At 40.9% G+C, this 14076-nt stretch overlaps 1 protein-coding gene across 1 annotated transcript in view; it reads left to right on the top strand.

The window, feature by feature from the left end:
• Positions 1-9368, top strand: part of LOC102802957 (dual specificity protein kinase TTK-like) — a 36219-nt gene extending 26851 nt beyond the window's left edge. Inside the window, exons 16-17 of the mRNA XM_085505155.1 lie at positions 7204-7467; positions 7972-9368. Coding sequence (XP_085361281.1) covers positions 7204-7467; positions 7972-8274 — 567 coding nt within the window. The 3' untranslated portion in view covers positions 8275-9368. The remainder of the gene's footprint in view (positions 1-7203; positions 7468-7971) is intronic.
• Positions 9369-14076: the final 4708 nt, after the last annotated feature.

Raw genomic sequence — 14076 nt, 5'->3', positions numbered from 1 at the left:
TTACAGCCCCGAACGAAAACAATTAGGGAATATACTCGGGTCCACAAAAAACACCCAAGGGTAGCATTCCCTATAGAAAAAAGGCCTCTCCTGAGGGATCACCCTTAAGGTGCTCATGCACGCGAGGCCTGATCTGTTCATTCTCTTTTGTTTCCGCTACCAACGGGTACAGATATTTTTCAGCTCCGCTGTTACGCACGACAGGAGAACAGGTTGCAGTTTTTTATGACTGAGATTATCTAGGAATCTAGTGTTGGTGATCGACTCCATTACAGTAAAGGCTTTCTATTATTAGGGGCCCCATTTTTACCTGTTTTAGTTGAATCACCGGCTCAGTTTATATTCACCCGGATTCCAAATTCTGGCGCAGTGAATTTTTTTGTTTTTTAGCTCCGCTATCGACTTTGTCTAGCGAAGCTTATCATACGAGTGATTGTCCGTCGGCGTTCGTCGTCCATCGTCGTCGTCCGTGTCAATGTTTTACTTTTTCGACTTCTTCTTGAAAACTACAAGCCTGAATGCTTTGATACTTGGTGTATATATACCTTGGGTAGACCTCTCTCAGATTTGTTCATTTCATGATGATATCTTCAATTCTCTAATTTTGGTGAATATTTTTGTCATTTTTGGTAAAAAGTGATATTGTCGACTTCTTGTTAAAAACCGCAAGTCTAATTGCTTTTATATTACATATATAGGTACTACATGTGGACCTCTCTCAGATTTGTTCATTTTGTGATGATATCTTTAATTCCATAATTTTGGTGAATATTTTTGTCATTTTTGGTAAAAAGTGATATTTTCGACTTATTGTAAAAAACCGCAAGTCCAATTGCTTTGATATTACATATATAGGTACTACATGTGGACCTCTTTCAGATTTGTTTATTTTGTGATAATATCTTTAATTTTTTAATTTTAGTGAATATTTTTGTCATGTTTGGTAAAAAGTGATATTGTTGACTTCTTGTTAAAAACCGCAAGTCTAATTGCTTTGATATTACATATATAGGTACTACATGTGGACCTCTTTCAGATTTGTTTATTTTGTGATGATATCTTTAATTTTTTAACTTTGGTGAATATTTTTGTCATTTTTGATAAAAAGTGATATTTTTGACTTCTTGTTGAAAACCGCAAGTTCGATTGCTTTTATAATACATATATAGGTACTACATGTGGACTTCTTTCAGATTTGTCCCGTTGCTTTTTATATATATATTGTTCATTTTCTAATGATATCTTCAGTTCTTTAATTGTAATGTGCATTGCTAACAGCGAAGCTATCTCGGCCGAGAGGCTGCTTGTTTCATGATCTCATCTCGAATTTTTTTTCAGACTGCATAATGCCTAAGTCGCAAAACAAAGACGAAGAATGTCCCGAAGCAACAGTCGGGAAGTAAGACATGCTCATCCTGCCTTAAGCAAATGCCTGTTTGGGACCCGCACATGTGTTGCCATTCATGTCTCGGTTGTATCAGGGACTCTGGGTATTGCCTAGAGGGTCTGTGATCAATGGGATCCTAAAACGTGGTTGCATTGCGAGGTGGGGTGGGGGTGGGGGGACATTGTCGTCTCTCATCCCCACTTTGTCGGGACAGTCACAGGATACCCAACCAACTGGAACCCAGCTGACCCCTACTAATTATGCAGTTAAGGTCGCAGCTTGTGAACCAGATCCCCCCTCCCATGCATGGGGAGTCGCCTTTGGACCCGTTCACATCGGCGGTATCCTCTCCCACTGCCGGCGTGGAGACCATGCCCGCTGGCCAACTCCCCTGGGCACCTTGTGTGGCCCAAGCTATGGAGGGGGCTCAGAGAGCAATGGAGTGGGGCTATTGGTACCCTTCGGGAGAAAAGGACAAACAGCTTGAACCTGGTTTTGGAGTGGTCATGTCCCATGCTTTCCGTTGGGTGAATCGATACCCCATTGGAGCTACACGAACTGTTGAGGGGTCTCTGGTGTGGGATTCTCACGCGGTTCCACAGCCTGCTCAACGGGTTCCCCAGCCCGTGCCCGGTACCATACCTTCGTTAAGGCGAGTAGTGCGGATCAAGAAGGCCACGTTGCGTGGACATTTGCCGGCACCAGTGCCTACAAGTGCATTAGGCTTTACGAGCTGAACTTAGAGTCATCAATTTTATAGAATGGGTTTCTTTGGCGTTAAAGCGTCAGCTCACCTTGCTAAGTTCTGACTGTCTGAGTGCTCAGCAACAAACCTCGATCCACGGGCAGATGGGCCAGTTCCTGACTGCGCAGAGAGTCACTATGTGCGATATCTTTCAAGTCCATACTGCTCTCTTGGCAGGAGCAGTTTTAGCTGAGCGAGAGGCAGTTCTGAGTCTGTGCGCCTATCCAACTCCAGCGGGAGACTAGTTTGATCGCCTGTGGAGTAGGCCTTGGGGGCGTGACCGGCTATTTGGTGGCCGGTTAGCAGATGCGGTGAACGATTTGGCGCTTGCTGAGGATCAGCGTATCCAATTGAAGCAATCGTCCCTGTTAGCCAAGGTAGCTAGTCCTTCTGGTCAACAGTTCAAATCAAAACAGCAAGGTGGCTCAGGCAGTAAGTCCTTCGCTCGGGCCACAACCAGCGAGGATCAAAGCGCACATGGTCTCCTTCGAAGGGGCAGAAGAAGACTAGTAGTGGGAAGCGTCAGAAAAAGCCCATGAAACATGGTTTTGGTGGTAGGCGTTCTGACACTTCTGGGGACCAGGGGGCCACGAAGTCTCTTTGAAGATTTCGCCGGCTGCCTGGACATGGATGGTGATACGACTTAGGGTCTCTCTCCTCGTCGTTCTCAGGCTCAGTCTCCCCGTCGTTCTCAGGCTCAGTCTCCCCGTCTTCGTCCTCTCATACTGAAGACTTGAGTTCGGGAAGCACTAGCTACGAACCACTGTTCGCTACTTCCCGTGGGATCGCGCCTTATGCCGCACATACCAGCTTGGCGTAGGAGAATTTCAGATCCCTGGATGCTTGCAGTAGTGTCGCGTGGGTATCAGATTCTTCTTCGGTCTCCTCCTCCTCTGACTCCTCGTCCTCAGGTCCTTTGCCGAGGGACGAGGTCAAGGTTGAGACGATCCGACAGAAAGTAGCCAGCCTTCTGGAGAAAAGGGCGATACGCCTACTAGTAGTGGATAACCCCCATTTATTCCCAGGGTTCTATTCCCACATCTTTCTCATTCCCAAGAGTTCGGGGGATGGCGTCCAGTCCTAGACCACAGTCGGCTGAACTCAAGTGCTTCCGGATGGGAACACCAGCTTCGGTACTTCTGTCAGTGCACTCGGGCGATTGGCTAGCGTCGCTCGACTTTAGCGACGCTTACTTCCACATTCCCATTCACCACTCATGCAGCCGGTATCCCGTTTCGGTTTGTGCACGACACCGTACGTCTACACCAGAGTGCTAAGACAGGTGACCCAGCTGCTACACCGGTCGTTGGTCTATCTGAACCCATATCTTGACGACTAGTTATTACACAACCGAGACAGGGAGGTGTTGGTGGAGCACGTGTGACTGATGCAAATGCTCCTCCACAGGCTTTTTAATAAATATAGCCAAGTCCAACCCAATACTGTCCCACAGCCTGGTTTTTCTGGGTATGCAGTTCGACATGGAGCAGGGGCTTGTTCGTCCCTCTCAGGAATGATGTGACTCCCTTGCAGAGCTCGCTAGCCAACTCCGGTCGACGGGATCGGCGTCGATGCGCTAAATGATGCGGCTTATTGGCAAAATGACTTCAGTTGTCCAAGTTCCTTGCTTCAGCACAGTCGGATGGCATCAGATGTCTGTACAAATCCAGATGGAGACTTTACATTGATTGGTGTAACGGAAGGGAGATTGATCATCTCAGTCCCTCTGTTAGCGAGTTAGCCGATTTTTTCTTATATTTATTTGATCAAGGAAAATCTATATCAACAATTCTTGGATATTGGTCAGTTTTATTCCCAGTTTTATCAGAATCTGTTGGACTGAAACTGGCTTCAAGTTCTATCATGATACAACTGTTTAAGACTTTCCGCTCAAAGAGGCCACGCGCCAAGGGGGGCTAGCGAATCTTCTTGACTGGGATTGGTCGTTGGTTCTAAAGGCGTTACGACACCCCCCCCCCCCCCCATGGAGAAGGCAGACATGAAGTATGTCACGATGAAAACAGTTTTTCTTTTGGCTCTGGCGTCAGGTAGGCGGCGCTCAGATAGGGGCACTGTCCTTTTGTGACGGATGTGCCTCCTTTATGAACTCACAAGTTATTTTGAAGACCTTGTTGGGCTTTCTTGCCAAGAATCAAATCAAAGGGCATGACCCTGAGCCGATCGTCATCCCACGCCTTATAACTTAGTGGGAAAGGAGGACCGCCAGAAACGGATTCTATGTCCTGTCCCAGATCTGAGCTGATACTGCAACCACACCAAGGTGTCTAGGGGCAGTGAGAAGCGCATGTTTGTCTCTTATGGGTGGGGCAAACAGAGCCACCCTGCTTTGAATATTACCATTTCACGGTGGATTGTCGATACGGTCATGGAAGCGTATAACTTAACTTCTTCTTTATTGGCTCGTTTGGAACGGCACCAGGTGAAGGCACACAAAGTACGCTGGGTAGCCAACTCATTGGCTTTGATGTCTGGGACCTCGCTCGAGCAGATGCTCCGAGCAGAGTTCTGGAGATCTCAGAATGTCTTCATTAACTATTACCTGAGAAAAACTCCAAGCGCTGGAGGAGGGTCTCTACAGGTTGGATACAGTGGTGACGGGTCAGACAGTATTTGTTGATCCAGCCCGCACCACCAAGGGGGCCTATGCGCAAAAGCGTTAGCACGATAGTGTCTTCAGCCGAAAACAGCCTTCTTTGCTTGACGCTGCTGGTTTCGATTGGTGCTATTGCACCCCAGCAATACACTGTTTTTGATGTATTAGAATTGTTGGAGCCCCATTTTATTGTTTACACGGCCGGCTTTAGTAAGCCTCCCGAAATGGGGGGGGGTCTACTCTCGAGGCACCCGGTCCCTGAAGAGTCACCCGAGTGGTTGTATCCTAGGACAAGACTTCTTGTTAGTGAGTAGTTTTAGATTTCTCTCAGTTATTCAACCTTTCTTCTTTGTGTCGAAAAATATCGTCAGAGCTTCCCCACCTCCGGTGAAAGTGCTACTGTGCCTAACGAGTAATAAATGAAATTTATTATTTCCACGGACTTTCTGGTAGGTGATGTAGTAAACTATGAGGGTTGTACAAACCCGTTTGTTTACCTAATCATACCTACCAGAAAGTCTGTGGAAACTTGCCCACTTCCCCCACAAACCTTCGGCGGCCCATTGGTGCAGCGGACACATTTGTGAGAATGAACTGATCAGGCCTCGCACACGTGAGCACCCTGAGGGTGACTCTCAGGAGAGGCCTTTTTACCTTGCCCGTACCATCAAAGATGGAAGGGAAAGGTATATTAAGGGAAAAATTTTGTCCGGCGTTGTCGTTGTCGTCGTCGGCGTTAATAATTGTTATTGTGTGCATAATAACTTTACTATTTCTCTTCCAAACTTTATCAAACTTGGTCACCTTATTCATCAGTATAAAGTCTTCCCTGAGTTTGAACAACAGATGTCCTGTATGAAAATATCATGCAAAAATTGAGAAAATCTGATAAAATATTTTGACTGTTTCTACTTGACTTATCACTGGTGATACACATCAAAGGTCACTGATCTCAGTGGAAATATGCATTGTTGTATGTGTTCAATGAAGCAAATGATTTATCTTGTAATAATATCCTTGGTAATGTATCTCAGAATCTCATACTGGGTTTCAAAACACCAACTCATGGAGAGATTGCACAGTCTGATACACATTTGCAAACCTACCAATAACATCTTTACAGAAAACAAGATGTCAGAAAATCAATATAAGCACTCCTATGAACTGGGTGCCTAACTTTGATCAAGATCTGAAGCTAATAGAAAATCTGTTTAGTTCAAAGTTATCAAATCAAAAACAATACATAAAAAATACATTAAAAGCAAAACATTTCATCCACATTTTAAAAAGAAAATTATTCTAAAATATATGTATTCTGTATTTGACAAATAGTTCATTCGACAAATGAAAACTCACAGGAATATGTTTCAGCTATTAGAACAGAATGATAGAGTTTTTATAATACTAGTTTAAAAACGCACTTCAGAGATTGCAGTGTTTGAAGTTGTAGTTTCTCAGGAGGCAACAGTACTGTTGACTTCTCCCTCCACTGGACACCAACTATTTAAGTTGATTTGCATACAAAGCAGAGCTTGCAACATGATAGCTATTCATAAAGGGTGTTTTTTTTACTTTTCTTATAATACAGTAGTCACACAATGAGGCAGTTCATATTTGTCTCAGTGAATCATTCATTTTTGACAGACACCTGTACAAAATACTTGAACTAAAGCCAGCTAAATTTTTCTGTTATCTTGCATGTTTTATGAATCTATTCACATCTAAATGCAGCACTTTTTTTTTGCAATGAGACATTTGTTTTTATTCTAAAATATCTCAATTACTTTCAATAAAGCTGGAAATTATGTTCCTTAAAATAATTAAACAAATAAGGCACCAATGTTTTTGTAAGATATTTACATCTTTTAAGGACATTCGGTAGACTGATTCCCCACTGTTGGTTCAACCCCAAAACTTGTTTGTATTCAAAATTAATTATGACAATGCATATTTATATTGAAACAAACTATGATAAAGGGAATTATATTATATAACAAAGGGCAAGGTCACCAGAGTTCAACTATGTTTTCTATAGGGAATGCTACCCTAGGGTGTTCTTTGTGGACCTGGGTATATTCTCTAATTGTTTTCGTTCGGGCTGTAATCTGTAATTAAGCCTAACGAGTAATAAATGAAATTTATTATTTTCACAGACTTTCTGGTAGGTATGATTAGGTAAACAAACGGATTTGTACAATCCTAATAATTTGAACACTTTTAAATATGTATGTAGAAAACCTGACTTGTAACTATAAGTTATGCATGGTTATGGTTAAATTTTGTACCATGTCAAAGCATAAAGACTTCCTATTTGATGTCCAAATTTTATATTGTGTAAATATGTACATTGTATGAGCACTTTTGGTTGGGGGCAACATGGCTGTATTTGAAGTTTTTATATTATCATATAACATATTACAACTGTTTGTAGTAATGTAAAAGTCTTTTTTATTTTAGAAATGTATGCTGAGAAATGCCAAAGATAGGCCCTCTATAGAAGAGTTATTATGTCATCCTTATCTACAGTCACAGCCAGAAAAGATGATGTCACAAATGCAGAATATGTATATGTCACGTTTTGAACAACAGTTTAAAAGTATATTGTCTCAGTTAACACCACATTCACCAAATTCCATTAATTGTATGACACAAAGTCTGATGGCACAGATGAACGACAGCAATGATGTAGCGCCTGTCTTACCGATTGCTGCATCACAAATGGCGAGTTATTTTATATTTTCAAAGTATTGTCAATTTCACAAAGTTCAATACATCCTATTTCATTGGTATAACCACATGCATTGTCGAAAGGGTGGCCTTTATCAGGAAAAAAATATTTCAATGATCCATTATAGAATAAGCAGCCTGTTGGCCAATAATTGGTACCGGGTACGTTGAAAATTGGTTAATTATGCAATTTATGTAATTATTATGCATGTATTTCAACCCAAAATTAATCAGGTATGTGCATTGATCAATTCTTTAAAAAATTTGTTAACAGTTGTGAGGTAAATTAATTCATGGATTTCAACTCAAAACTAATTAGATCATCATATTTATGAACCAAGAAATAAGATGATTAGTACTTGAGATATTGATGGATTGACGTTATTAATATGCACTGATTTTAAAGCAAAACCAATCAGGTCTGTACATTGTCCCGATTTGTTTACTAATTATCTATTTTTTTTTGAAGATTGCTGTTTTAATTGCCATATATTGCAGGTTACAAGTAGCACAGCACCAGCCAGCCAACCACAAGAGATGAATGGGCAAGCACTCCAGGGAAAACCAGTGACTGTTAAACACTTTGAGACACAGCAAAAACAATCAATGGAAGTAGGGCCATCCAGTTTTTCATTTCCCCAAATGAGTATGCCTCCACCAAATGTGCCTACACATCCACAGCGTAAACCTTTAGGTATGGTGAATCAACAAAAAATAGCAGAAGATTCCAGTCATCAAAAAACGTCATTAGAGTCTAAATATCTGAACTCTGGTGCAGAAAATGGAATATTGCTGGAATAGAACTAGTCTGACATGTTTCATATATATTAGATAATTTCATTCCAAGTTACTTGGAGTATTGATGGAATAAACTATTTTTTGGTTTCTAGAAGTCTAAAGTTTAAGTTTTATTCACATGGTTTTGTCAACAATAGTTTGTTTGTTCAGCTTTTTGATATGGTAATCATGCTGCAAAGTGTATGCTGTTGCAAAATTAATTTGTCGTATTAAACAGAGCTACTGTGTTTGTGTAGAAATCATTGATATTATGTCACTGGCCATGAAGACAAGAGCAATCATTGTATTATGTTACAGGTTGAAGAGGCAAAAAAGAATCTCCAATGAGTGGCCATGTGATATCAGATTTATTAAATGAATAATTTTCGGTAATGTTCAAAACCTTTGGTGAGAAACATAAGAAAATTAATACGCAAGTTTAATAAATTTTAATCTTGCACGGTCACGAATCAGAGATCCTATATTCTATCAAAATTGTAAATGCTGCATTCATGCGAAGATTCTTAGCGCATTTTGTATCATTTGTATATTAAATCACATTTCTTGAAAACAATTTATAGCCAACAACTGCTAAACAATTTTGCTGATTTAGGGTGAAATGAATAAACATGGATTTACAGTTTTCGATATATATTGGTAACATTATACAAACTTTGGAGGTGATTTTATCGGTGAATTTGTCTGAAACTATCGGTATGTTGCGCAAACCATATTGCTAACACTTAGATATAAAACAAATTTCGCCCCAATTTTATATTTAGTACATCAACCTATCAGATTGACAAATGGCCCATTGGATATGAGGGTACAAAGTTATGTATATGGTTTTGATACTGTTGACACAAATCTGTTACTTGCTCAATTTTATCTGAATTTTTTGTTGAAATGAACCTTTGAGTCTTTCATTTTGATTTCCTGGTGTTGTGATTTATGCACGACAGTTATGAGCTCAGCGCTGGTATCTGTATTACTGGATGTAATGCATTGTTATTAGATAAAAGCACGCCTATCTTTAAGCAATTTTTCAATATCGCCAAGTCCATGATATTTGTATTATTGCTAATCTAACTATTATTAAAATTATAATCTGTACCATATTATTCCCAGTGTTATCAGTTTTGTGAAGTAAGCAAGTAATACAAATGATATAGCCCTTGTGCTGTACTTTGTGAAGTAAACAAGTAATACAAATGATATAGCCCTTGTGCTGTACTTTGTGAAGTAAACAAGTAATACAAATGATATAGCCCTTGTGCTGTACTTTGTGAAGTAAACAAGTAATACAAATGATATAGCCCTTGTGCTGTACTTTGTGAAGTAAACAATACAAATGATATAGCCCTTGTGCTGTACTTTGTGAAGTAAGCAAGTAATACAAATGATATAGCCCTTGTGCTGTACTTTGTGAAGTAAACAAGTAATACAAATGATATAGCCCTTGTGCTGTACTTTGTGAAGTAAACAAGTAATGTGAATGATATAGCCCTTGTGCTGTACTTTGTGAAGTAAACAATACAAATGATATAGCCCTTGTGCTGTACTTTGTGAAGTAAACAAGTAATACAAATGATATAGCCCTTGTGCTGTACTTTGTGAAGTAAACAAGTAATACAAATGATATAGCCCTTGTGCTGTACTTTGTGAAGTAAACAAGTAATGTGAATGATATAGCCCTTGTGCTGTACTTTGTGAAGTAAACAATACAAATGATATAGCCCTTGTGCTGTACTTTGTGAAGTAAACAAGTAATACAAATGATATAGCCCTTGTGCTGTACTTTGTGAAGTAAACAAGTAATGTGAATGATATAGCCCTTGTGCTGTACTTTGTGAAGTAAACAAGTAATACAAATGATATAGCCCTTGTGCTGTACTTTGTGAAGTAAACAAGTAATACAAATGATATAGCTCTTGTGCTGTACTTTGTGAAGTAAACAAGGAATACAAATAATATAGCCCTTGTGCTGTACTTTGTGAAGTAAACAAGGAATACAAATGATATAGCTCTTGTGCTGTACTTTGTGAAGTAAACAAGTAATACAAATGACATAGCCCTTGTGCTGTACTTTGTGAAGTAAACAAGGAATACAAATAATATAGCCCTTGTGCTGTACTTTGTGAAGTAAACAAGGAATACAAATGATATAGCTCTTGTGCTGTACTTTGTGAAGTAAACAAGTAATACAAATGATATAGCCCTTGTGCTGTACTTTGTGAAGTAAACAAGGAATACAAATAATATAGCCCTTGTGCTGTACTTTGTGAAGTAAACAAGGAATACAAATGATATAGCCCTTGTGCTGTACTTTGTGAAGTAAACAAGTAATACAAATGATATAGCCCTTGTGCTGTACTTTGTGAAGTAAACAAGGAATACAAATAATATAGCCCTTGTGCTGTACTTTGTGAAGTAAACAAGGAATACAAATAATATAGCCCTTGTGCTGTACTTTGTGAAGTAAACAATACAAATGATATAGCCCTTGTGCTGCACTTTGTGAAGTAAACAAGTAATACAAATGATATAGCCCTTGTGCTGTACTTTGTGAAGTAAACAAGTAATACAAATGATATAGTCCTTGTGCTGCATTTTGTGAAGTAAACATGTGAATGATATAGCCCTTGTGCTGCACTTTATGAAGTAAACAAGTAATACAAATGATATAGCCCTTGTGCTGTACTTTGTGAAGTAAACAAGTAATACAAATGATATAGCCCTTGTGCTGTACTTTGTGAAGTCAACAAGGAATACAAATGATATAGCCCTTGTGCTGTACTTTGTGAAGTAAACAAGGAATACAAATAATATTATCTCTTATGCTGTACTTTGTGAAGTAAACATGTGAATGATATAGCCCTTGTGCTGCACTTTGTGAAGTAAACATGTGAATGATATAGCTCTTGTGCTGCACTTTGTGAACTAAACATGTGAATGATATAGCCCTTGTGCTGTACTTTGTGAAGTAAACAAGTAATGTGAATGATATAGCCCTTGTGCTGTACTTTGTGTATTAAACAAGTAATACAAATGATATAGCCCTTGTGCTGTACTTTGTGAAGTAAACGAGTAATGTGAATGATATAGCCCTTGTGCTGTACTTTGTGAAGTAAACAAGTAATGTGAATGATATAGCCCTTGTGCTGTACTTTGTGAAGTAAACAAGTAATGTGAATGATATAGCCCTTGTTCTGTACTTTTCAGCTTTTGTGAAATGATCACTAAAATTAAGACGTGCTAAAAATCATGTTTTTAGTCCCTGCGGGACTTATTTATAGATGTCTGTCTGTCCATGAATACATACATACATACATTACATCGGACATGCGCACAAGTTTCAAGACAACCAAATGACAGCCTATTTTAAAGCCAAAAATGAATGAACGTCTCACATTTTCATCTCTTCACTACTGACTCTCAGTCATGCAAGGACAGACTTGTAGGTTAGACACAATGAGACACCATTGATTTGATTTGAAATTGCAATTTTGTTTTAAAGAACAAGGACATATTCCATCTCTATCTACAATAGTCACTTCATACAGGCTTTCAGCACACACACCAACAAATGTGTTGATCCTTTAGCTCGCAGGATTATAGTTGTCACGCAAGACCACAAGTCACTTGGATGGAGTTGAAATTGGACATTCTGTTGACCCTTTGATAATCATTCTGATGTTTCATTTTTCTTTCAATAGAAACATGTGTTAGTCATTTGAAATAACATGCAGAAATCCATTTCACATGATACTTAAATCAAAGTCGATAATTCAGGTGCTTTACTCTATAAAGAATCAGTAATAATGAGACAAACTTAGACGAGCGTTCTCCGAACCTGCTTATTCACATAGTTCATACCCACCATAGACTCCGGTCAGTCAAAATGACTATTTTGAACTGTAGGCATTAATCAGCGATTCTGCCAGTGACGGAGAGATAGAATCTAGGTCAGGGGAAGCCCCATGACCCCAACATTCTCTTCCCTTACGTCATGAACCACGTGACCGAGGCCATATGGCAGCGCCATTAATGGCTGGACAATCACTCTGGCTCCTTTCTCTCTGCCTCAAGAGTGGGGTGGTTGGGGGGCCCTTAGTCTATGGTGGGTATGAACTATGTGAATACGCGGGTTCGGAGAACCTTCGCCTAAATTCACTACGTTCAATTACCCACCATAGATTCCAGTCAGTCAAAATGACTATTTTGAACTGTAGGCAGAGTCAGACGCCGATAAGTGGCGGGTTTTCCGAGCAAACAGAAAATGATGAAAGTCTTTTCCTAGTCCGGGATGAAACATTCTACAGTAATCACTCAACACCTTAGTTAAGACCCAAAAAGGGTTGTGTCTTACCTTGCCTGTGCTGTCCCCTGAGCAAGAAGCCAAAATGCTGCTATGATGACAGGGTTCGGTGTGCCTGAGAAAGCTAGACCCCAACCCAATTCTGGGGGTAGTAAGCTTTCAAAGTAAAGACCGAAACAGTTCTGCATGAGGGCATAGGCCACAAAGCGGGACCTGGAAGCTTCCAGGGGAGTGCTGATGGTAGAGAAATCTGTCTGCAAAAAATGCAGAGACTGGCTTATTGCCTATGCATAGGGACCCTTGTGGTCGTTCGGGCTGGGTCAGCAAACCAAGACTGACCCGCTACGACGGGACCCAACCTAAAGAGACGCTCCTCAATGGATTCGGTGTCTCTTAGGTGGTAGTTGACAAAGACGTTCTGCGTTCTCCAGAAGCCTGCCCTCCGTGTGTGCTCGAGGGGGGGGGGGCGCCTGACGCTAGCACTAGTTCGTACTTGGTGTTTCTGCAAGCTCTGTGTCGAGACAGTTAAAGTATTATAGACTTCTAATACAGTCGCAGTAAACCACCTAGTTATGAAAGTTGGGGAGGCCAGCATATCCTGCCTGGGTCGTAACACAAAGACATGTGCCTGGCACCCATTCTGAACCCCTAGTACAGTTTGGTAGCAACTCTGTGTTCGAACCGAGCAGAGAAGCAATTCCTCCTGACCCTCCAGGCAGACAAAATTTGACAGCCGGGGGATGATGATCGGGTGAGGATCGTGTCCTGGGATTTGGTTCTAGGCGAGAAACCTGATTCGTGTCTTTAGCACAACTTGATTGTTCATAATGGCGGTAGATCATTATTTTTATACGAGAAGGACAATGCCCCCAGCTTTGGCCGACGCCTACCTGAGACGAGGGCCAGTAGGAAGACTATTTTCCACGTCAAAAATTTGAGTTTTGCTGATCTGGGGGGCTCAAAGGGCGGTCTGCTTAGAGTGGACAACACAGCCGACAAGTCCCAGTTGGGTGGTTTCCTTGTATAGGGTCTCGGCGTCTGGAAAGCAGTAAATAGTCTCCTAATAATAGGACAATCGGCTAGACTTGTTCCCGTACGTTCTCAATAGTGGGGGACAAGGCCGACCTGTAGCCAACAATCGCTGCGTAGGACAAACCCACCTCGTCAAACAGGTGGATGAAGGAGCCTGTTACCTGGCCAATAGAGGGATGGTATGGATCAATCTCCCTTCCGCTACACCAATCAGTGTATGCTCGCAGCCTAGAAATGTAGGCCACATTGGTGGAATCCCTGTTTGCCCTGGCCAGGACGTTGGCAGCCCGCTCAGATAAAGCTTTCGTATGTGTGGGTCTACTGAGAGCCTCTATGCGTATAAGTGATACCCGCTGGGCTCGTTGGTAGTGCGCCGTCTGGTTGGGATGGCAGGTCCGGTAAGTCCGGAAGCACGGCTGGTGTTTCAACTAGCATTTCCGACTGAAGTAGAAACTAGGCCTTGCTTGGCCGATTGG

Source organism: Saccoglossus kowalevskii, chromosome 11, assembly GCF_978046115.1.
Source record: "Saccoglossus kowalevskii chromosome 11, keSacKowa6.1, whole genome shotgun sequence".
Taxonomy (NCBI): Eukaryota; Metazoa; Hemichordata; class Enteropneusta; family Harrimaniidae; genus Saccoglossus; species Saccoglossus kowalevskii.
Note: the sequence above shows the minus strand (reverse complement) of the source record. Positions and strands in the feature narration are given on the sequence as shown.